Consider the following 27171-nt stretch of genomic DNA (forward strand, 5'->3'; position numbering starts at 1 on the left):
ACACTTTTATTGGGGGTGTTTTGGAAAGTAATTTAGTTTTTTTTAATGAAAATAAGAGATTATCTTATTAATAATATTTTATTGAATCATAATATTGTCCAAATACCTTTTACCATCTTTCTGGCACTAGCATGATTCCTCACTCATTAAACTTTCGTTCCTTGCTGCAGGGATGAAAGACTTCCGCGAAAAAGCGGAAATCCGCTTTTTTCTCCCAATTTTTAAGATTTCCGACCATGTTCCAAAAACTAAAATTTTTGGGGAGTCCAATTAGAGAACCCAAGCCTCCCGAACGATAGTCGGATTACCGCGACTTCCGCTATAGAGTGGAAAGGAGTCTAAGCGTTTCGTTTCCGACCGCCGATAGTTAATTTCTTTTGTTTGATGATTTTCAGAATTTTAAATATTAGAAACTGCACCGAAATCTGCTAAAATCGCGATTTTTAATCAGACGATTTTAATATCAATCATCGATTTTCGTATTTAACTGATTTAAAAGTTATGTGTTGCGATTTAAAAGCCGTACTAGCAATTCCTATTCACTCAATTTAAAAATTCAATATCGCGATTTGTATTTAAGCGTTTTTAAAACCCAATATCGCGATTTGTATTCTCGCGAGTTTAAAATCCAACATCGCGATTCGTATTCACGCATTTTTAAATCCAATATTGCTATTCGCTATCACGCAGTTGTAATATCAGATATCGTTTTTCTTATTTGTACGCTATTTAAAAATTACTCATTGCGATTCGTATTCACGTGATCTAAAAATTATGCATCACCATTCTTAATTACGCGATTTAAAAATTCAATATCGCAATTTGTATTTTCGTGTTTTTAAAATCCAACAGCGCGATTCATATTCACTAGATTTTAAAATCCAAAATCGTGATTCATATTCACGTGATTTTAAAATCCGAAATCGCGATTTATATTCACGAGATTTTAAAATCCAAAATCGTGATTCATATTCACGTGATTTTAAAATCCGAAATCGCGATTTATATTCACGAGATTTTAAAATCCAAAATCGTGATTCATATTCACGCGATTTTGAAATCAGATATCTCACAAGTTGTTTTATTCGACGTTTCTCATCAATTAAAGAATTTATTGTAAAGAATTTATTATCTGCTTAAACTGGCGTGGTTCCGGATCTAAATTTTGCAAACCAGTTTAGGTACTGGAGTATATCGGATAATTGTTATACACATCGGATAATTGTTTTCTTTCGGATAATTGCTTTTCAATAACATTTTTACCTTTTTTGATAATTAAAGAAGTAAAATATAGTCCATAATTTTGCTTTTCACTTTCCGTATTTGAAAGGGCACCCAACCAAAAATTACTGCGTAGAATAAATTGAACTTTTTTTCAAGCAAGTGTAGCTATATCAGCTGTCAAGATCTATAATGATTATACAGTTTAAGTGTGAAATGGCTGTGAGAGAAAGTATAAAAGTACTTTGAGAAAAAACGAAATGACTTTCCGAACAACCCAATAACATGCTATACAGTCGGTTGTAAATATTATATGTAAATTATTGAATATAGATTAATAAAATATAATTCATCCCTAATTATATTAAAAAGTATCGTCAGAAGAGGGCTTTCAGAACCTATTGAGTTTAGTTGTTTACATAAATTTGTAATTGAATTATTCTTTAATGTATTATGAGAATATTATAAATCTGTCGTAAGAAACTAAAAGTGTATGGACAATGTCTTTTGAATTAAAAAAACAATTTAAAGTTGTTTTTAACACTGGCTTTAATAAATTTATTGCAAGTTTTCAACTTTCTCTCTGGAAAAATGTTATTTTTTGCTATATGTTACTCCCTTTTTTAATTTTCTAAATAAAGAAACTACATTTGTTTTACCTAGTTAAAAAATTTCTTACGATTCAAAACATAGTAAATAACAGTAGACACGTTTCACGCACTTCAAAAATAGGCGTCTATTTTGAAGACTTGAGTGTGAGATTTGACAGATTTGAATGAGAGGAAATAAAAGTGATTGTGAAATAGGTGCCTATTTTTGAAGCGCATGAAACATGTCTACTGTTATTTACTATTCATATGTTTTTGAAATGAATGAAGTTCTTAATCAGCTAATAACTTACAACTTCAGTTTCTTGGGATTATTTGTGTTTTTTTTCTTCCCATTTTTTGTACAAAGAGGTTTTCCTTAAAATAAATATAACAGTTAAAGGATTCATATATGTTGGAACATTCACATAATACCACATCCTAAAATTTCGATGTTATAATTAACTATTTTGAGTTCATTAAAATTAGTTTGAAAAAGTCATATTTGCAAATTTTATTGTTACTTCAAAATAATTTCTAGTCGTCAGACAATGGTCAAGACATTCAAGGGACAATTCACCCCTAGCTATAAACAGAAGAATCTTTAAATCTCCTAAAATGAATCAGATCGGACTTGCTTCGAATAATTGAAATATTCATATTAAATAGAAGTAAAATTTTTTTTATTATTATCTATATTTCAATCAATAAAACAATAAAATGAATTTTCCTTATATACTAGTACTAACACTCATTCAGCTAATAAATGTCGTTTCGTAAAATACGTGTAAAGAATAAGTTTTATTTTACAATTCACTTCCACTAGTTCCCCAGATAATGATTCTATTTTTTTTATTTAAAGAAACCATTTAAACAAAACAGCATATAATTCTATATAGCTAGCTAATTTTACTGATTTTTAACTTTGATTTCATAAATTTATTAATGTGAAATTTTATTCTAATTTATCAATTTCAGCGATTTTAATTTTATGAATTGAATAAATTTGTTAGCTTCGTAAGGTTTTCTCTCTATTCTTTTCCCACTATTATGCCATATTTTCTTGCATGAATAACACAAAACGCTTTTTTTTCAGCAGAAGTAGAAGCCATGGTTGTAAAAGGTGGTAGAAACAACGACAATTGCAAGGTTCTGACATCTTTAGTCAGAATATTGAATTACAAAATTAGAAAAATAACAAACAAAATCAAATTATCAAACAAATTACCAAAGCGACGAACTTCAAATAATCAAAAGTAAATAAAAGAAGAAAAAAGAACCGAAGAATTGTATTGATGTTATAGACGAAACATGCATACCAGTTTTGAAATGTTTTAACATTAATTTTAATTTCTTAAGACTGATTCTATAAACTGACTGATAAGATAAATCGAGATAGATAGGTGATAGAGCGATAGCACAATGGCCAGATATCATTGCACTGCGACAGTTTTTAAGTAACAAAATGTTGTAAATTTTTGAACAAACCTTTCGTTCCCCCGTCTTGAGGATTCACTTTGACGATGTGGTATCTCAATCCAGTCATAAAACTGGCACCGAGGTTGTAAATAGTTCCATCTAAACATTTATGAGGATGGGAACTAGCCAGATTGACAGACAAAACTTCATTTAAATTTATCTGGAAAAAAAAAAAGAATTTGTCAATATATTACAAAAGTTTTCTCTATCTTGAAAATTCCAGCTTCTTAAAACATTAAGAAAAAGAAAAATGCGCAACGTTTACTTTATATTTGTTGTTGTTGCTTATCCTCTTCTGGCCTGACGAAGTCAGACCAGATCTATGAACCCGTTGACCTGAAGAAAATCAAAAACCAAAAGAGGAGTAGAGTAAATGTCTTCCCAGAGAAGATCAAGACAGTTCAGGATGTGATCGGCGGAAGACCGTTGTAGATGGCATTTAGGGCAGAGGGGGTAGGCTTTAGTTCCCTCAGAAAATAGTAGTAAACCTTTAAGATGGCCGGTAGCTAGGCGGGAGATGGTGGTGCAGACTCTCCTTTCAAAGGGAAGGGTCAAAGAAGCTCCAGGCTTATTTCCCTTGTACCAATGGTGGGTGGGGGGAATCAACCAGTCTCTGAGAAGCTGGGATTTCTTCAGGGAGTAAAGTTCAAGATAGGTAAGATGAGAAGAGGTAGGGTGCGGTTGGCTGCAACCCTCTTTAGCTAGGCTGTCCGCTAAATCATTACCATAGATACCGACGTGAGAAGGAACCCACTGCAGGTGAATATTATGTTGGAGGGACAAGAGTTTTAGGTTATTTACGATGGAAATACTGGTTTTGTCGCCAATTTGGTTCCGGTTGTTGAGATGGTGCAGGGAGCTGCGACTATCAGAGAATATCCAAAGGTCTTTAAAATAAAGGTCATTTTGCATAACAAATTCCAGACCCCTGTTGATAGCCAGAAGTTCACTTCTGAAAACGGAGCAGAAGTCTGGGTCACGCTGGCAGAGAGAAATTTTTTCACCAGGAGTCGATGCAGACTTCGCTACCAGCATGACTATCGATTTTGCTGCCGTCAGTGAACATTTTTGCGTCTTGTTTTGGAATAGTGAATAATTTCGAGAGCCAGTTGCTTTAAATGGTCGGGCAGGAATTCCTTCTTATTGACAGGAGCGGGAAGGTTGAAATGGAAGAAAACTTCTGGAAGATCTTCAGAAGGGTTCAAAGAACTGTGAAAGGGAGTGCGGCTCTACATTATCGACAAGGAGGTTTTGAAAAACTATTTGGCTAAATGGACTGTTTTACCTGAGCCTTTGGGAGAAAATCCAATTGCTGAGGTATTATATCTTTAATTAATATATTAATACTTTATATTTAAAGAGATTGAATTATAATAAGCTTTCAAATCAATGTATATGTTACCGGCAAAGTATGAAACGCCGGCATTGTATATAATGCCTGACGTTTTTAGGCAAAATATGAAATATGAGAAGTATTACATACCTTCCCTAAGAATTGTATATAATGCCGGATGCTATTTAGGCAAAGTATGAAATAAACGTCCTGATGAGATTATGTAAATGATGTGCATGTTACTGTGAATGACCGAAATCGGTGGTTGTTAACTTTCACCGGTGAATGTTGACAATCACATAGTCGCTTTGGTGAATGTCCGAAATATTTATTACATCCGATTTGATATTAGTTTTTTCGTGGATATAATTACATTTATTCGATATTTCAATACTTACTGATGATAGATTAACAGAAACATCAGTGTTTGGAGTATCGGGCAAATATATACCGGGCAATGGCACTTGACCTTAAAAAATATCAGTGTAGGGTATACTGTGCAAATGTATACCTGGGAATGGCACCCGACCTTAAAAAAACATCAATGTAGGGCATACCGGGCAAATGTATACCGGGCAGTGGCACTGAACCTTAAAAAACATCAGAACATCAGTGTAGGGTATACCGGGCAAATGAATACCGGGCAGTGGAACTGAACCTTAAAAAACATCAGTGTAGGATATACCGGGCAAATGTATACCGGGCAGTGGCACTTGACCTTCAAAAAACATCAGTGTAGGATATACCGGGCAAATGTATACCGGGCAGTGGCACTTGACCTTCAAAAAACATCAGTGTAGGATATACCGGGCAAATGTATACCAGACAGTGGCACTTCACTAGATCTAGTATGACTAGACCTTTGGTAAATGTCCGAAATATATACTAGGTCTTGTTAAGTGCACTGCCCGGTATACATTTGCCCGGTATATCCTACACTGATGTTTCTTCGAATCTATCGTCAGTAAGTATTAAAATATCGAATAAATGCAATTATATCCACAAATAAATTAATATCAAATTGGATGTAATAAATATTTCGGACATTTACCAAAGCGACTATGTGATTGTCAACATTCACCGGTGAAAGTCAACAACCACCGATTTCGGTCATTCACAGAAACATGCACATTATTTACATAATAACCTCATCAGGACGTTTATTTCATACTTTGCCTAAATAGCATACGGCATTATATAGAATGCCTAGGGAAAGTATGTAATACTTCTCACATTTCATACTTTGCCTAAAAACGTCAGGCATTCTATACAATGCCTAGGGAAAGTATGTAATAATTCTCACATTTCATACTTTGCCTAAAAACGTCAGGCATTCTATACAATGCCGGCGTTTCATACTTTGCCGGTAACATATACATTGATTTGGAACATATACATTGACAGGAATCCAGACGGTAGCTTGGTCACAATTTTCAGATCCAAAATAGTGTTGTGGTCAAGCGGTTAAATTTATAAGATTATACATTCCTTGGCCAAATTATTAGACACACTATAAGATTCTATTATCTTAATTATCAGGTGATACTGAACAGCCTGATTGTTTTTACAAGACTGAAACCGGTTTGCACTTGTTTACGTTCGTGTATCAACTGGTTACATTAGACGATGTGCAATATAAGTTCGACGATTGGATAAATTAGACGATATGTTATATAAATGAAGAATATTTATTAGATCAGGTTTTATATTAATATATAATAATAATTAAACCAAACTATCAGACGCACTGTAGTGCTTTAATAATTGCATGTTTTGAACGAGTTTATATGCAGTAATTTTATATATAAAAATACATGTAATAGATTTTTCAGAATATTTTTTTTATATACTTCCAATTTGTATTTATTTTTAAGGTATTGCATTACAATGTTAACCATACACGAACATAAACAAATGTAAACCGGCTTCTGCCGAGTAAAAATAATAATGCTGTATAACATCACCTAATAATTAAGATTTTACATAGTGCGTCTAATAATTTGTCCTGGGACTTTAAAGTTCACTTTAATTTTTTGTTTTACAAGTTTTTAGTTCCATTAAACTTTTTATTTTAAACCAGAATTGATTCAAATTGCATTCATTTTTATTCATTTGAGGTATTTTAAGCTTTTAAAAAACATCAGGATCCAGAGATTTATCTATTGTTACAAATACACGCATTGTAAGAAAGCTTTTCGAACAACAAATGAAGGAGTGTTAATCTTGCATGGCCGTGGCTGAATGGGAGATGAGAAAAAGATTAAACAAAAGTTGGTTCCTAATTTTAATAAACTAAAGATGGAATAATAGAGCACTTACTCTTTTAGTGCATTCTAGATCTTTCGGATTAACTTTCCACAAATGACAAGTCTCAGAAGAAGCATAGAGCTCGTCATCAATAACAAATACATTTGCAACAGCATTATCGGTCAATTCGAGAGGAACCAATTTTGAAAAGTATCTAGAAGGAAAATAAATCACTGAAAATGGTTGCATTCTTAGGAATTTATTTAGACAGCTAGTAAAATATTATTTTCACTTAAAGGAATTGACGAAGGCTGAAGAGAAAAAAAAAGTATTAACACTAGAAAGACTGAAAACCTCCACTTGCCGCGGTTTCATTAACCGCTTAACGATCGGTTAATTTTCAAGAAAACGGTTATAAAAGTGCCTATTTTGCCAAATACACGTATTTGATTAGTGCTGACATCTAGTTTAAAATAAACTAGCGATCTACAATTACCTTAAAAATATCCTACTGCTGCCATCTGGTGTGTAAAATGAGAAATAAAATGTTTTCCGGGCAAAAGAAATGAATTAGTTTTATTCTTATTGGCGCAATACTACAGAACACTCCAGCCCGGAAATTTCACGGGAGCGAAATTTCCGGAGAGCGAGAAATAGAGGGCGAAACCTCTACCAATCATTTTCACGGGAGCGAGAAGGAAGGGGTTAAACAACTGTTTCATCACCTTATCTAGTAACCCTTCATTGAGAAGCAACCCTATGCTAGCCTTAATACAGCACTCGCAACAATTGTAAACGAATCTTCGTGCTCATGGATATTTTTAAAAGTTAGCTTGTTGAATTAAGTGAAGATTTTATCCTGGTTTTAGACAAGAAAAATTCAAATAACGAGAAAAAATACTTCGTCCTTCAATAAAGAAAGAGGTAGAAAAATCTGCCGAATTATCGTATAACGACAATACATACACACAATTATTTCAGTTAATTACACAAATATTTTGGTTAAAATAAATTTTCAAATTGAAACTATTCCTGTAAATTAAATAAAAAATTGGAGTAATAAAATATTTATGCCTTCAGAATAATCAATTTCTTTTGAAAACCTTAATTAAGTTAAAAAAATTACCTCATCACATTAATTCATATTTTTAGCTTTTATTTTTAAAAGAAAGTATCAAATTTTTTTTACGCTGTATGAAAAATAATTATTTCAATTCCTTCATTTTTACAAGGATTTTTCAATTATTTCTATTTTAGAAAAAATATGTATCTTCCTTCAAAATGCTTACAATATCTTTAGAAAATAAAACATTACATATATTTTATAATGAGCAACTTTTGAATGAAAATATTTTCTTCATAAGAGTCTTTAAAAAAAATGAGAAACATTTTCATTAAATTTGTGTAAATATTTTCCAGAATTATGAAAATGAGGGGAAAAATATTTTTAAATAAAGCCCATGATACAAAGAAACAAATTTATATTCACTACTATTTTCGTATAGTTAATTTTTCTTTTATAATATCAAATCATATTTATTAAAACTTTAAATTTTGGCGGCTGAACTTCTTTTTAATGTATCTTAAATTTGTCAGGAAAAATTCCGATATTTTCCTATACTCTTGCTACTATCACTGTTATTTGTGCATATCTCAAATTATTCACCTGCTTTTTATTTGTTTCCTAATTAATTTTATCATATATTTTGCTATGTACTTATCCTTTCATGCTACGCTTCATTACTATCATAACTTATGCATCTTGTAACTTTTTATTCCTAATTTTATAAAAATTTTAGCATACTCGATTCTGTAACTCAGCCATTGGTTTATTTATTTTACAATTTTTTTTCATTCAATTTATGTGCTTCTAATAAAGATATGAGTTTTTAATAATGATAAAAGTACTATGAAAATTATTAAATTTATTGTCACTCTAAAATGAAGCCTTTTTTCCCCTTAGTACAAAAACACATTTACAAACTTAAGGTAACGTAATTTAGCACAATTCATCTATTTTAATACGAACGAATAAGAGAAAATGCAGGATAAAAAAAAAGTGAGATGTGTATTTTAAATTTATATTCTGTTTCAAAAGGAGACACAGAAAACTTTTTGTTATTATTTTTAAAGTATTCATTAGTCTTTAAAATTTCAAAAGAATTTTTGAATTGATCGAATCATAATTGTCTCATTTGTAGCAACTTGTTTTTTTTATATTTATTTTTATTTAATTATTTTTGTTTACACAATTGCTTTAATTGCTTGTAATTTGCTTTAAAAGTTCAAACATTTATTCTTAGATTGTCATGCATTCTGTGTGTCTGAAAACTGTATGACCTATTTTTTTTCTGTCCCTTGCAGAATGGTAATACTTTTATCTTATTTGGTAATTTGGTTTAAAACTACTTTCTTTATTTAAAGTAAATTATTAAATATAAAAATTATTAAGATTATCTTATTTGACTCAATATCTTGCCATACATGAAGTCTTTCCTGAATCAGGAATAAATAAACAGATGGTCTTTAAATTGTTATATAGTTATGATATGAGAATGTCAAAGTAGATGCTTACTGTTTAAATTATACAAGCAATATATTTTTTATTTTACAAATCATAAAAAGTTTTCTACTATCAAAATTGTGTTAACCTAATAAATTTGCTTTAACTGCTACACAATTTTAACCCTTGACGACCAAAGCTGCGGAAATGGCTAACACGCATAAAGGAATTATCGTTTGGGACATAACATTTACAAAAAAGTGTCAAAGCTAACTACGATTGTTTGGACGTAAATATTATTGGCACAAAAACTGTAATTCATTACATCAAATTTAATCATTGATATCAGTCTCAAAAAAGGAAAAAAGGAACAAATTAAGGTATAAAGCTAACAGCAACAATCTCCACATCATTACACACATACAAAAAGAAAATGCTTGAAACTCATAAAGTGTGCAGTTACTTAAATTAAAGGATTTAAAAACTAAACAATAAGGTACAAAAGCCTGCTGCATTATTAAATATTCCTGCCACATACTTGGTAAAGATACCATAAATTATTTGACATAAATTTATGAAAATAATTAAAAAGCTATCGATATATCCTACTCACAGAAGAGGAAGAAAAAAATTCAGATATTAAACAAACTAAATCTTTTCGGAAACGAGATAAGAATTGTAAAAGAAGTTTAAAACTAAATAGGAAACAAAAAAAAACTAAGAAATAAAAAAGTGTTTCTGAAAGGCCGATAATAAAGAGACTGATAATACACAAAAACTTATGAAGCACCTAAATTTATTCACACCTCATGTTCACTCATGCGTTTTTTAAATCGTATGCTCCAAGTGAAACATGCTCGAAATAGTGTTCGAAGATTCTCGCGAGAAAATGCGAGACCCGACTTGGCGAATTTCAAAATACGGTGCCAAAGAGGTGCCCGGGAGTCGCCAATGTGGAAAGTCGCTGCCTGGCAGACTATGAGGAGGACAATTAGATCTTTCAATCCTTCACTGAAAATCTGAACTGGCAAACAGCATTCCTGAAAATGTAGGAACAATTGCCACATGAACTTCGAAACTGATTTTTTTCCAATATGAAATTACGTTGTCAGATAGGCAGCTGTAAAATGGGGCTTTACTATCATTCGACAATCGAACAAAAAAAAAAAAAAAAATACTGACCATTTTCTTATTTGATCTGATTGACCACTATTTCATTCCTCGTGGCTTCAATGAGCGTTAGTGACATAAGATCACGTGCGCGTATTATAAGCGTTGAATGGTTATTTTACTTGTATTACATCAATCTATATTCATACCGAATAATCACTCAGTAGTTCTGGAATAATTCTGAAAATTTGAAAATCAGTGAGAGTATTTTAAAGAGAAAAAGTCACCTTGAGAAAACGTTTTTGCAAGGATCTGGATAGGACTTGGTTCCAAACTCTGTAAAGACAGGTCTATTGACTAGTGTCATCTTCTGGTATGCTACAGTATCCAAAAACTTTGACATAACATCAACCTGTAATAAAATCACATTAGTTCTGCGACTGGAAAGCAGGGATTAGTGGTCCGTTACTAATTTTTGACTCGAACCACTTAAAAATAATTATGAAAGGTACCCGGATCAGCGACTGATGTAGAGGTTTGTTTGATTTTCAGTTTCTTCCTTTGGTTTGTTTTATTGTCAAAAAATAGAATATTTCTTCAGGATTGCACCATGAGGAAGTGATCTTGGCGTAATTTGTTAGCATTAGGATATTTCAAAATCATTTCTTCTGCATTCGAAAGTTCATAGTTTAACTAAACTTACTTTTTTCTATACTATACATTTTAAATTACTTATGTAGGTGAAAGAGAATTTTTCATGAAGGATTTCTCCCGCAGTATATTATTCTGCAAAAAAGACCGACCTATTCGATAGTATATTTGATGTCTAATTATGGAAGTTATAAAAGCATAAAGTCCAAATTACACCACGAATCACTGAAATTGGAATGTACAAGTTATTAAAATTTTTTTATCATTTATTGCAATTGTTAATAAATGTTACCTTTTCCTTAATAAGTGAATCATTTATTCTTAAAGTTTTAAAATATTATTGCATATTTGATTGATTTAAGGTAAAATTCAAGGTTATAAATTAAGGCTCTGATCTAAATCAAATGATTATTATCGAGTCTCGTGAATAGACAAAAATAAAAATGAAATACTACCACGAAAGATTTCAAGAGTTTTCGAAATCTTTAAAACCAAGTTGATTTTGTATTTAAAGCAAATTATTTTTAAGACTTAAAAATTCTTTTTAGTATGTTTTTAAAAAATTTCTTTTATTCCCTTCTCAACTACCTAGCCCAAAAGCTATACAGTGCTTAACTCAAAGCGAAATTTATTTCGATATTGCATACTGAAAGGTTAACAAAATTAAATGTGTGCTTCAGAGAAAAGGTAAAAGATAACGAGGTATAGAAAAGTTAAGTCACTAGGGAACCTGCAAAACCAGTGATTTATGTAAAAGCAATAAACTTTCCAAGAGTGAATCACTGTTGAAGAAGGAGGCTTTATTATCAATAAAATAAAAACGTTCTGCTTAATTGAATACGATAACAAATAGATGAAATTGATGATATGGAAAATCTGTCTCCCCCGGAATATTTTTTAAAAGAAAATAAAAGTTGATTATGCGTTTGAAGGTTTCGAAATGAAATCAAAAGAGATTAGAAATTATCAGATTAAATAAACATCACACTTCTGAAAGCAATTCAGTCATTATTGATAAAATATGATACATATTTATATAACTGAATATCTGCAAATATAGTGATATTAAACTCGATAATCTGACAAATGCTCAATTGTTTTGATACAAAAAACTTTCGCATTAAAATATATTGTTCTGTTATGTTTTTTAAGTCTTTTTCTTGAAAAGTATGATGTAAAAGAAGTGTGGTTACACATTGTAGCATATCAAGCTACACTGAAGAGCTAAAAAAAACTGGTATAGCTGCCTAATATCGTGTAGGGCCTCCGCGAGCACGCAGAAGTGCCGCAACACGACGTGGCATCGATTCGATCAATGTGTGAAGTAGTGCTGGAGATTGACACCCCGAATCCTGCAGGGCTGTCCATAAACCAGTGGGAGTAAGAGGGGGTTGGGATATCTTCTGAACATCACGTTGAAAGGCATCCCAAATATGTTCAATAATGTTTATGTCTGGGGATTTTGGTGGCCAGCGGAAGTGTCTAAATTCAGAAGAGTGCTCTTGGATCAACTCCCAGACATGAACATTATTGAACATATTTGGGATGCCTTGCAACGTAATGTTCAGAAGATATCCCCACTCCCTCTTATTCCCACTGGTTTGTGGACAGCCCTGCAGGATTCATGGTGTCAATAATCTCCAGCACTACATCACACATTGATCGAATCCATGCCACGTCGTGTTGCGGCACTTCTGCGTGCTCGCGGAGGCCCTACACTATATTAGGCAGGTATACCTGTTTTTTTGGCTCTTCAGTGTATATTAAGAAACAGTTCTTTGTTTCATTAAAAAAACATTTATTTCACACCACAACAAATACAGTAACAAATATAAAGTACCCGTAACGGGATGCGTATTGACAAAACATACCGTAGATTGTAAAGGGGTTGGCGAAAATATCTATCGGCGTTGAAGGAGCGTCTCGCAAATCGCCAAACAGCTGTGTGCTTATGTTTTTGTTTTGTTTTCGGTATCACGTATCTATCATTCACCAAGTTATATATGGGTGTCACATTTCAGAGTTTCAAATAAGCTGATCTTCATTAGATTCTTCTGCATTAAATGAAATATAAAGCGTATTTTTTGTTATAGCTCCGACATAATCGTTTGTATTTGTTAACATAATTGTGTTTATTAGCGTTTTTTAGAAGATCGTAATAAAACTAAGATAAAAAAAATTATATATTATTACCTCCATAGCCCCCTTCTGTATTTTCATAACTTTCATTAAATGTATACGCGTATTTCGAGTAGTGAACTTCTTTACCTACTCATCCACTTATTAAAATTAATAATTTCACAATAACCTCTAATCCTTAATAATGAAATGATTATTACAATAAAGTTTGTTTACTTAAAAGATTAAAAAAAAATTATTGTTCAGCAGTGACTTTGTTACTAATTCTATATTCATTAATAAACTTAATGGTTCTGCTCGATAACCATTTACAATTTTTTTTAAATTTTATTTAATTTTCAGTTATTATGGAATTCCTTATATATTTTTCGACGTAGAGGTTATTTAGCAATAATGCGAAAAGCTGAAATTTATAAATGTATAATATTTATAAATGTTTAAGAGAATTATTAGCAGCTATTTTGTACTAATTTTTTTAGTTGAAATGTTCATTATACACAGTTTTATAAAAATAATCGTAAAATTCATTGGACGATGGATACATTGACATTTTAAAATGCAAGTAGAATTCAATAATCATTTCATTTTATAACTGTAAAACGGTAGATAAGTAACTTCGTTATCAAGTTTTACATTATACGAGAATATTATGCTATTGCTTTATAATGAAAGAACAACATTTTAAGTTCTAAACTTTTTGTGGAAAAGAAGAAAAAAAAACGAAATTTTTTTCCTGTCATCGGTGTTAGCGATTAGAGAGTGTTTTATCGTATAAATGTTAAGTCAGTACCGTTCCATTTTAAATAAAAATGCATTTTGTTCCGGAAAAAAAATTACTTGAATTTGTCAATAGAAATTCCCTAATTATTGTAGCAAGAACTTTTAAATTTCTAATCAAACTTTCCTCTATTATAATTTTGTGCAAATAATAATTATTAATAATATAAATGACTATTAAAAGGAATCAATTGAGAATGTTCAATTTTAATAAATTAACTGTTTACGCAATCAGATTAATAACTTTTTTCATAATTTACAAATGGAGAAAAAGTCTTTTACAGTTTAAAAGTGAAAAGAAAAATAAAGTTGAGATTAAATTTATAAAGTAAGCATAACTCGAAGGAGGTTGAAGTAAGGGCATTAGACGAAGTGATTGTGTTTTTTTTTAAATATTATTTAGAAAGAATTTTTCTAAAAGTATTTCTTTTAAAGTTTTTATCAAACTTTTGTTTTTTATTTATCTATAGTTATTGAAAGTTAAGTTGATGATTTTTAAGTTGAAATGAATGCCGCCCTGCTTTGCATATTTCAAATATTATTTCTAAAGAAATGTATAACTTAACATTAAACACCCAGGACCTTACAATTGTAAATCAAACAATCACTACATTTATTTATTAAAAAACACTCTTATGACCTGATAATAAATTGATCTAAATCTTAAATGTGAGTTTTATAACATGTAATTTATTTAAACTCAGCACATACATCTAACCTCTGTTGTCGCCAATGTCTCAATTTTAAAATATAGTTTTTCTTTTATAAATTTTCTGATATTTTCATATAAAGGATAGTATTAAGTTCGAGAATTAAAAATTTGTGCCCAAAAAAGTTGCTAAAAATTATAATTATTATTAATATATGACAACAGGAAGTTTTTAATTGAAGGTTGAAATTTTCCTTAATTATGTTATTTTTTAATTATGTTATTTTTTAATTATATTTTTAATTACCAAACTCATATAACAGTATTTAGGAATCTATAAATTTATGTTACGTATGATAGTTGCATTATAACCTGTACGCAATGCGTGTAAATAAAATATATTTTTAAAATTGTGCATTTTCTATTAATTGCATTTATTATTCTTATATTGAAAAGGTATCAAGTTATCTATGACCTCCATAATGAATGAAGTATTTACCGACTTTTATATATATTAAGGAATTGAATCAATTTTTCACAAAGTTTAAAATCTCATCTCATTCCAAAAAAAAAGTTATTTGATAAAATTATGCAAAAAAGTAATTTAATATATATTTTTTTTATAATGAATGCTTCTAGTAATGAAACAAACGCTTTCAAACTTTATTTTAAAAATATTGATTATTTCGTTTACAAGAAACTATTACTTTAAAGCGTGATAACATTTTTGAATACTCTATTTTTTTTCTAGTAAATAATATGTCTTTGTTAATTTCTAAAAAAATAATCTTTATAAAAAAGCTTACATTATTCTTTTATAGAGAATATTGATTTCATAGAAAATATCACTAAAATAAAACAGGTTATGTTTTCTTACAATAAAAGTTAAATAGAATTAATTCTTCAAAATAACGTTTCAATAAAACATAGTATTAAAATGTTACGTTATTTTTTGTGATTGGTTCATTAATAAATTATTTTTATTTCTTCGCAAACACAATTCTTGTAAAAAAAATTAAAAAATTGAATCTGTTTTATCAAAAAACTAGATCGTTTTATAAAATATAAATTATAGCGCTTAATAAAATATGAATACAGTGTATTTGTAAAGTGATCCTGACAATAAAAAGGTGTTATTTTCTTTTTTATTTTCTCTGCTAAAAGGAATTAATGAGTTATTTTTATTCATAATGGCGCGTCGAGGAAAAAGAATATCGAATTACACTGCTTAGGTTAATGTAATTTCGTTCTCCCACCACATTTACGCGTAATCCATCGCCAACTCCACCTGCAATCGCCACGTTTACAATCTACGGTATGTTTTGTCAATACGCTAACGGGATAGTTAAATCTTATAAAACAAACTACAAAAACTGCCCGTAACGGTATATATGAAAACTAACCCGTAACGGGATAGATAAATTTTTTAAAATATTATAGAACATACTAGATAAACCCGTAACGGGTTGTATGAAAACTCAAATTTCAAAACTAAACTAATCTCTAAAAAAAACCAAACATCTTTCTTGTTCTAAAAAGGTCTTCGAACTTTATCGTCTGCTTTTATTGAGAATTTAGTATAGTTAAGTGCGGCGAGCTCTCTGCTTATCGCTTATAGCTCTACGTTTCAATAGGTAAGGCTTAATTTAGGTTGGGGCTGGGTAGATAGCACAATGTTGGAGTGAACTGCTAGAATCTGTTAGTTGCTTGGAAAAATTTTAAGAGGGATTGGATTTTGGTCCGAGAGTTGATCACTTTTTTGGTAACCACTATGCACTCTGTTATTTTCCAGTCTATTTTATTTTCGCTGACAGCTCCGTATTTTCATAAATTTTCCTGTTTCATTTTCATTATTCAATTGGTTCTTTGACTAGGAGCATTGTGTTCGATTGCTCGTTACATGTCGATCTAACAGTTATGAAGCAAATTGAATATCTTATTTTTAGCTTTCCAATTTAATTGGGATTATTCATTTTTATCAAAACATGTTAATTGTTGGAAGAAATGGATAAGAGGCGGATTTGATTATTCGACCGAGTTTCATTCGGCAATTAAACTAGTTTAATGTTCTTACTTCCACCTTCTTCAAAAACATCTAGTCAGATTACTTTTTAATTTTTTTCCTTACAGATACATTAATTTGAGAGCACCAATTTACCAATATTGTTTGATTTCATTTTTTACTTAAATTAACTGCATTTGAAAGAAAATGATTGCAAATAAAATTGAGACTGACCTTAAATAAGTAGGTTAACTTTTTTTTTTGTCACTTGTGACAATCTCGCAATGAATTATTAGTAATAAAGATAAGATACTGTTAATGTTTGAAACTTATCAGTTATTATAGTATAAAGATCGACCCAAAGTACAAACGCTGGATGATTTGGGTAAAACGGACCTAATTAGATAAATATTAGATTACAGATTTACTAATATTTTGCATTCTTAACCAACTATCAGATTTTAATTCCTTATCAATTACCGAAATTTAGAGGTGATTAAATATCTTTTCTTAATTATCAACTTGCGTGATATAATACTGCAGGACTTTTTCCTTCAGATAGTTTTATCTTTTTTCTGTAATTTTTTCGATATCTTTTTTTCCAGAATTTTTTTTTTTAATCATGTGATTCGATCGGATAAGTGTCAAAATTTTCCAGATTTAGAACGCATTTTTCTGTGTATATTTTTAGTGCATATTTTCGAATAAAAAATACCCACATGCATATACCGTGGGTCTAAAAAATGACCGACGAATTAAAAAAGGACTTGAAGAAAAAACTTCGACGGAGATACTTTTAAAGTAACTAGAAACTGCTTAAACTAGTAACTAGAAACTGCTTAAACTAGTAACTAGAAACTGCTTAAAACAATTTTATAATTAATTTTAAATTGCCCCAAATTTTTTTTATTCCAATGAGTAGGGGAGAGTGGGGTCAATTGTAACAAGGTACGATTGTAACAGAGCAAAAATTTCGAATGTCGGGTTCTAGATTTGGTTCCTAGGTGGCGCACAAGGTGTATTTAATAAATCTACATGTACACCCCTGCTGGCAACCATTTTTATGTACTTTTGAAAGAGTTACATCACAAAAGATATTTTCACGGTACGCAAGTACTTTTTTTGGTATTAGAATATTATATTGTAGCAAAGTAATTTTGTTTAAACAAATAAAAATTCTTAACCGAATATGTAAGTGGACTCCTTAATTAGCATTTTAAAAAAAAAGATTAGTTTTGTTAATTAACTAGCATTGCTTTTAACAAATGAAGCTGAAATGGCGTCTTGGGGACGATTGCAACAATAAGTAAAGGGACAATTGTAACAGCTGAAAATAAATAATCTTATGTTTGCAAACTCTTTACTCTTACTTAACTCTTAAAGAACCACCAATAGTTTTCTATGTCATTTATATTATGTTGCATGTGCATTATTTTATTTGCCACCTTTCCCAGCATAAATTAAAATTTTTAGCCCCTTAAAGTTAAAAGTTTAACCCTTTAGGTCTCTGCTCATTATTATATTAACTCCTAAAATATCACTACTATTTTGATCAATAAAAAAATATATCACAACTATGATAAAATGTATAATTAACTAGGTTTTAGTTGAATTTATGAACTGTTACAATTGACCCCGTAAGTGGGGACGATTGTAACAAGTGCACGACTGTCAGAAATTGTTAATAACTAATATAATAACATTTAAGGTATTTTTTTTCTAGTACAGGATAGTCTACTTTACTCGTCTGTCAATTAATACTAATAATATATTGGATTTTTTGTTAGTTAAAAATAGTTAAGTAAAAAATGTTACAATTGACCCCACTCTCCCCTATTTAAAAACTTACAGCAAAGAAACTATTAATTTACATCATAAATTTAAAAGGATTTAGATAAATTTAGTTACTTACATATCCATTTCTGATGACGAATTTATACATTAAGGCGCATCCATCCAACCAGTGATTAACAAAGAATCCATCTTCGAAATCCCATTTGGCTGGCCCTATTCTGAACAGCTGCCCTTCTACCCAATCAGGAATCTTTCCTGCAATAATAAAAATATATATTAGTTTAAAAATAGATAAGAGCATATGATTTTCAACGAAGTTCATTAAGACTTAAAAATTATAGCAAAAACTCAAATAGTTCTGGTATGATTTGAATCTTAATAGATTAAAACGATTCGTATTTTTATAAAATTTATGCCACAAAATATACTGCTGAAATCAATTAGAGGAGCAAGCAACAAAAAAAAAGGGGAATCATAGCGCAATTCCCATGTATGGGCATAAAGTGAACTATCAACATATTTGTACTAATTTACTTACTTCAGGGTACTATATTTTTCAACTGGATCACGCTCTGGTTTGAAGCTAATTGTGTAAATTTACTTGATTTGCTGTCAAAGAATCACGATCTTAATCAAATCGTAAACTCATGTGATTTACTAACCCGAGAAGATAATTAAAATGACCCACAATGTCAAAGCTAACAGAATCTTATCTTCGCTATCAAAGATGCTTGGAAAAAATTGTTTGTGGGCGCTTTCTTTCAAGCCTCTCTGCTTGAAAAAATTTTTTTCTTAGTTGAAGAAAATTTTAAGTATCATAGAACATGTCTTTATACTTTTTTCCGTATTTCCTTCAGAGTTGAATTTTTGTGAAATTAGTATTTTGAAGCTAAATATTGTTTCTTTTATGTGTCATAAATGCTTTTAAAAAATTGTGTAACAGAAGCCAAACATAAAAAAATATCATTTAGATGAAATGAAAATAAAGCATATTTTACTTCAATTTAACGTTGTCCTTATACTTTTTTCACGTACAGTACTACCAAAATCAGCCAACATATATATCATTTTCCATGTTTACTTTTTTTACAATGTTGAAAGTGGCATGCGTAATGTTTGTTAAGATAATGGCACTCTTTCTGAAAGAGATTTACTAATTTCGACATTGAATCTTTTCCAATTCACACAAGGATTATATGCAGGTGAAACCTACTTGTATTGTATTGAACAAAAAGTGTACTTAGCACTATTTAAAAAATTGGCTCTACTCTGTTGCAAGTAAAGACACTTAACGCAAACAGTGGCTTAAAACATGCCAGAGTATTACGAATATTTACATAAATAAAAAAATCCATGCCAAGTTAGAAAAGAAAGCCTTTCATTCTTATTACTATCACGCGCATTCAAATTACCTAAATAATGTTATTATTTTGTTACGTAATCGGGGCTTTTACGAAATAATAACGTTCATCTTTCTAATTATTGGGTAACGTGTTTGTCCTCATTTTCTTTGATGGATTCATCTTCATCTTGGTCAATGGCCGATTTCACGTGTGTTAGACAACAAGTGATTCGACCGCATACAACCTTCACTTCATGTTTGCACTCAGAGAACGAATAGTGAGAAAGAGAAATTAGATTCGAATTATTTTCCAATTTGAGAGACATTAAGAAACGTTAATTAGATATTGCAGTTAGAAATTAAATGAGATCTAAACGAAAGTTTTTATAAAGTAAATGAATTAATATTATTTAAATACCTATATAAAAACCATAGTTTTTATCTTTTATTATATTTTTTAAATGCAAATCTATGTTTTGTAAGGGTCAAAAAATTAAAGGCAATCAGACTTTTTAAAAAATAGATTTTCCAGTTTTTTAAATGATCCTAAAACAACAATCCCAAGGAACTGACGCGATCTTCTCATTTCTCTCTCGGCTACTGTGATTTTTTTAATTATGTTTCTCACTTTCATTTTTTCGTTGAAAACTTAACGTTTCATAATTTAAATCAATTTCGTTTCGATTCATTCCCGTCTGGAAAGTCTTGAAAATGGGCACTTGTTTTTGAGCTCTTGAAACATGTTAACTGCTATTTTCAATTTGGGTATTTTTAAAGCGAATGAAGTTTTTAATCAAGTAATGATACTAAAATATGTATTGATTAGAACAGCTTTTAAACTACGTTAATTTATAAACAATGTGAATTTGCTTCGACTTAAAAAAAATGAACTTTTGAATTGAAATTTCAAAATGTTTTGAAAGGTTAAGCCTTCCTTGGAATAACATTGTGATTAAGCTAGAAACATTACTATTATTATAAACAATACTTTATCTGAATTCTGGATTTATTTGATTTGATTAGGTTCGATTTCAAAAATTAAATAAATCGCGAGTTCAGATATATCCTAGTTATGAAAATCTTAGATCTCCAATTGTTACGAATCCAAAACTACGCTCTAAATTAGATAAGAAAAACTTACAGTTGAAGTGATAGTAACATTATAGAAAAACTCGTCGAAAAATAATGTATACAAGTGTCATTTGAATAAAAAGCTTAATTACCATTGTAATTATGCGATATCGATGTTAATTACTGTGATTTCATTTCAACATTCTGCAAAATTAGATTAAGATATCATACACCATTTTGTAATGATTTCAACTGAATTTCGTGCCTAATTCTCGATAATTATTAAATACGTTAGGAGATATATCCTTCGATTTTTTTTATTTGCTTACATTAATTAATAAGTTGAGAAATTTTTAACAATGCTTTATCTGAATTCTGGATTTATTTGATTTGATTAGAATCGATTTCAAAAATTAAATAAATCGCGAGTTCAGATATATCCTAGTTATGAAAGTTTTAGATCTCCAATTGTTACGAATCCAGAACTGCGCTCTAAATTAGTTATGAAAAACTTGCAATTGAAGTGATAGTAACATTATAAAAAAAACTCGTCGAAAAATAATGTATACAAGGGTCATTTGAATAAAAAGCTTAATTACCATTGTAATTATGCGATATCAATGTTAATTACTGCGATTTCATTTCAACATTCTGCAAAATTAGATTAAGAAATCATGCATGATTTTGTAATGATTTCAACTGAATTTCGTGCATAATTCTCGATAATTATTAAATACATAAGGAGATAAATCCTTCGATTTTTTTTATTTCTTTATATTAATTAATAAGTTGAGAAATTTTTCCATCCAGTTCTTTGAAGAAGGATTTTAAAATTTGTCTTTAAGATACTTTTTTTAAAATAGATTTACTTTTAGGCACTTTTCTTAATTTCATTGTATTTCACATTAAATGTTGATTTTCAGTATTTTTTTACCAATTAGGACGTGAACTTATCAACCCTTCACAAAATAGTATTTTTACTAAAATTTATCAGATATGATTTGATTGGTAACTTCGCATTAGAGTTGCACTAATAGGCCATTAGTGTATTTTAATTAACTCGCTAAGTTTTATAAAATAAACATACGAAGTAACCACTCTAACGATGTGCTTTCCCAGTTTTAAGAACATTTTTATTTCGTTTCACTCAACTTATTTCAAAATATTATTGTAAAAAAAATAATTTGGTATTTCCTTCAAACCTGTCATCAAAGTATTTGGCATACTAAAATTTTTGTTTATACTATAAATTGCTTCTAGTATATTATCGAAGATATTATATAATTTAACAAATTATAACATCGAGATCAAAATAATCATGCATCATCAAATTTGTTCAATGCTGAAATCTGTCAATTTTGCAGACCCTTATCAACCATTTATTAAGAGATGGAAGCAACTTGCACACGGAAATTTTTGTTCATATTTTCGACGAAAAGAAACCAACATTTTTAATACTTTTTAAACTACTTATTGCATCTGATTTCTAGGTCCTAGCAATTTTCTAGGAGCTTATTTTTAATTATAACTTAATTATTTATTTAATTATTACTTTACTTTTAATTGAATGAAAATAACTTGGTGGAAGGAGGATAATTATTCTTAGTTTTTCTTTTGGAAAAAAAATTACAGTTGAAAAATAAGAAACTCAAACTTTCTCTGCTCATATCAAAAAGCTTTTCGTCAAAGCAATCATTATATTATTAGTTACAAATAAATTTTTTTATTACTAAGTTGTTGCTAGAACAACACGAGAATAATGTTATTGTTGTTGAGAAGGCTTATTTAATTTAATTAAAACCACTCTCACTAATAAAGAAATGTTTCCAAAGATAACATAAAACTTTGATAACATGCAAACTTTATATATTTTGAGACGTTTAATTCTAATATATATTTTTTGAAGCCACATTAATATCGTACTAATAATCACCACAATACAATTGCCATATTGACCCTTTGCGGTCATATGTCCACGCTTAGCCACCAACGCTTTTTTACCGTTACAGTCGTATGTCTGCTCTCAGCCACCGCAGCAAAGATGTTAGCCACAGCTTAATGGCAAAATACATATATTGCGGCACTGTGAAGATAAAAAGATTGTTCCGTATGTTCAAACAGAAAAATTAAAGGCGGAAGACTCGAAACTAATTATTTTTGCTACACAAGTTCTCGAAAACCAGGGCTTCATATTGGAGACTGCTTTGAAAGATACCATACAAGGGAGAACTATAAAATATAATTTTTTACATAAAATTAAAACATATTGTGTTACACATATCTAAAGTTCAAAAAAGAATTAAGAAAATTTTATTTTTCCATAAGAATCTTGCATAGAATGTATTACTGTTCGTTCAACGAAAAATAATTCCGACCAGCATGACGCCCACATGTAAACTTAATACGACCGCAAAGGGTTAATAAAGACTCACAGTTTTTCTTTTAAATACAAAACAGGGAAAAAAAATAATGTAGTTATCACGATATCCCCATGTCATAATCGGAAGTGGCTGTTTGTATTCATGAAGTGTAAGGTTCAAACCCCGAGTCAGCCAGAATTTTATTTTTATTTTCTAAAATTTCTGGTGATTCCCTGATTTAAATCGTGGGTAGGGGAAATGCAGTATAATTAAATCAAAATTTTTGTCATAATGATGAAGCTACGAAGGAATTAAACTATCTTTCAATGAGATATACACGAAAAGATCACATACTGCATGTTTAACCCGTTAGTTTGTGTTTAATCAGTTTTCATCAGGATCACGTCAGACAGTGTTTCTGATTTTCTTAATCTTCATTACGTCGATCCACATTATATAGACCTTCGCTTCTTAACTTCTAAAAAAAAAAGCGCCATGAGAAAATTTATCACTGAAACATTCGTAGAAGTTTAAACTTTCTGGGACCTTTCTGCTAAGCCTTTTCCACGTAAACGGAAGTGATTTTCGAAAAATGACGCTAAATCCACATGCTCGAAAATGTAACTCATTTTAAATATTATATAATTCAGTTATTTTGAAAAATAATTTTATTTGACTTAGTAGTTCTGTGATCTGCATTTTGTTATCTTTTAAATTTGTATTTACTTAATACTTAAAATAATACAGTCAAGAACATGTAGGTCTATGTATGACTTTGGTTCGTAATGACAATTTATGACAGTGTAGTGAAATCTCATAGTATTATAAGTATTCAATTTTAAACTATTTAGTTATATTTTTATGTGTATTTTAATTAATTGTTTTATATTAATGTAACATTTAAAAACTAACTTTGTGTGTGTGTGTTTTTTTTAATAATTTTGAAATTTTATCCCCAAGAATTAAATATTTTTTATAGTTAATGTCAAATTTTCTTCAATAACAATTTTGCTTCGCTTGCATTATTAAAATAGTTTTAAAACTGAGATTTCTAGCTTTGGTAAGTATTGGTATTATGTTTAGTATTGGTATTGTGTTTAGTTTTGCATCTCATTGTAAGAAAACTTCGTATTTTTTAAAATTTACTTTTTCTCTAAATAATTAATAAATCTATTCATCATTGGATTTAAATAGACCATAGTATAACATTATGCATGTTTGTTCTTACTTTGTAATTTAACATTTGAAATATTAATATTCTTTTATTTAGTTAAAACATGAGGTCCACGGTTGTGGGCCTAAAATTATTACCCCCCCCCCTGGCAGTATAATTCGTATTTTGTTACAGTAAAATAGAAAGTTAGAACTGCAAAATATTTTTTTGCTGTATTCCTTTATACTTCAGTAGTGTATAGGTTAATAACTATCTTTTAGCTAACCAAATAAAAATGAATTCGTAGCTGTTTAAGTTCATACAAGCTTTAAATTATCTTGAAACATAATTTAAAAATTTATTCAGCTAGTAAATATCACAAGTATATAATAACCATCAGTTTGCATAGCTTGAAACCACATATACGAAAATTGAAACTTTTGACGAAATTAGTAAGTCTACGGAAATTTCATTTTAATTTGCAGAGAGTGATCAATAACTGTTAATTTTTTTATAAAATCCAATTGATTTCCTAGGGGCGTTTACCTGACATAAAGGTGTTTCAAGTCCAAGAACCGGTGACCCAGATCCAGCTTCCGTTGGACATTATGTTGAAATATGTCTACGGAATCCCCCCGTGGTGCACATTGATTTCGATAATTATCAGTGTAACCTTGAGAGGCGTTTAACTTTCTCATGTAAATGGGTTGATTTCATAAAAAAAGGTCTACGCAGACATGTTTAATTCGGATGCACGATTTGGCTGAGTTTTGTACATAACTGAAAGGTTACAGTGTTGAATAGATTACAGCAGTGTTTCCCAAACTTATGACTTTTGTGTACCCTTTCCAAAATTTTCGTAACGCTGTGTACCACTAATAAAAAAACGAATGTATTTTTTACAGTAAAATATTGCACAAAAGTTAAAAATCGCAACTGGCTGTTGAAACCACTAATTATTAACTGTTAACTCTGCGAAAAACAGTCAATAGAAAAATACGTAATCGTAAATTTTCATGGCTACCTTGTTTTGAAAGAAATTTTTTTTGAAATTTTCGTTTGTTGCAAGATATTTCGCATAAGAACTCGTACCCCCTCTGAACAGTTCTTGTACCCCTGGGGGTACGCGTACCACACTTGGGAAACACTGGATTACAGAAAGGGCTGGGAACGTCTTAAGACAAGTGCATAAAGACTTTGGAATTTCCACGTTTTAGCTTTCACTTCATTTTTAAAATATACGAGAATATCTTTTCAATTTCTGATATCTGATATTTTAATTTATATACAGGTTTTCCATAAATTATGATGAAACAAGCACATTTTTTAAAAAAAAGGGGGGGGCTGCAGAAGCAAAGAAAGTTATATAAAATATAATGCAGCTAGAGCTATGTAATTTTAGTAAACGACAGATAAAGTGCAGCACAAAACGTAATAATTTTTTTTTAGAAATTATTTTTGTTGTTGTTAAAGCTTGTATTTAGACACAAAATTTAAAGCAAATCGGTCGAATAGTTTCGGAGACAAACACTATTTTTTTATCAAAAAAAAATCTATGTAGTATTAAAATTAGTGGGAGTGAAAGTAAGAGAAATGTTAGTGGTTGTATTGTTAAATTAAATCGAAAAGTTACGACTCCATAAAAAATGGATTTTCTAATACTAACATATTGTTTATTTATAGCTCGACCCGCCCTATTCAGGGCACACGAGAGTAGAACAAACATTCTACAGACAAAACATACATAAAACACATAAAACACAAAAAATTACATTGAATTAATAGATTTTTATCAGAAAAATTCTTCATATTTCAGAAATCATGTTTCACAAAGAGAATTGAATGAACAATTAATAAGTAATACTTCAGAAGTCGAGCACTTTACTGTAGAACAGTTTAATGAGGACCAATACCGCACGCCCCCGAACCCTACGCAGACTGATCCAAGTGGTCGCCCACCCGCACACTGACCGCAGCCAGTGATGCTTGACTTCGGTGATCCGCTGGGAACCGTGTCTTAACGATCAGTTCACTGCGGGACCCATCGTGCATAATCTAAGACTTTGTAAATGCCATATCATTAAAAACACAATAAACACATAAAAAATTTCTTTATTTTTAATTTATACAGACTTATTCGTCACTAGTTGAAATTTGACCAATTAAATTTATCAACTTTTATCACATTTAACAATAATAGGTGACTTAAAATATTTGAGTAAGAAAAATAATTTCTAATAATCATCTTTCACCATTTTGTTTTACTTGAGAATTGTCTGATTGAATAAGTCTATTAAACCTTCTAGTAAATTTTGAATTGATTTTGATAATAATTACTTAGTATTCCATAATTTTTTGTCAAATATTAACTTGAGGCCGGAAACTATATTTTTGACAAGGATTTTAAAATTTTGATTTTAAGATTGCAATAAACAGATTTCTTTTGAGTTTGAGCAAAAAATTCCCTACAAAAAGATTTAGAACTGCTAGTTTTGATAAATTTTAGATACAGCATTTTTTTTTTTTAGCTAATAAATGATTCATTATTTCAGGATTCTTGAAAGCCAGTTTTCTTAACAGCTATTACATCATCCAATAATAAATGTCATTTTTGAAGATTCTTTGTATAACTTTAAGGGCTTCGTTACTCGGAACTTCGATATTTTATGTCTAAGAACGTCTGTGCCAATAAGATTTTTTTTTCTTCTTGTTTCAATGTATCCCTACAACTTGTAAAACTCATTCCCGTCAAC

General features: G+C 29.9%; 1 protein-coding gene across 3 annotated transcripts in view; it reads right to left on the reverse strand.

The window, feature by feature from the left end:
• Positions 1-27171, reverse strand: part of LOC107442376 (carotenoid-cleaving dioxygenase, mitochondrial) — a 46065-nt gene that overhangs the window by 15395 nt on the left and 3499 nt on the right. For 2 of the 3 annotated variants that reach the window (XM_043040749.3, XM_087151591.1), the window contains exons 2-5: positions 18611-18747; positions 10768-10892; positions 6940-7081; positions 3297-3447 (exon numbers count right to left, since the gene is read on the reverse strand). In XM_043040749.3, the coding sequence (XP_042896683.2) occupies positions 3297-3447; positions 6940-7081; positions 10768-10892; positions 18611-18747 (555 nt within the window). Of the gene's footprint in view, positions 1-3296; positions 3448-6939; positions 7082-10767; positions 10893-18610; positions 18748-19030; positions 19146-27171 lie in introns of those variants that run through there. The other variant, XM_043040750.3, reaches the window with a different exon arrangement.

This window comes from Parasteatoda tepidariorum, chromosome 9, assembly GCF_982258835.1.
Source record: "Parasteatoda tepidariorum strain Cologne lab strain chromosome 9, Ptep-v5.0, whole genome shotgun sequence".
NCBI classification, from domain to species: Eukaryota; Metazoa; Arthropoda; class Arachnida; order Araneae; family Theridiidae; genus Parasteatoda; species Parasteatoda tepidariorum.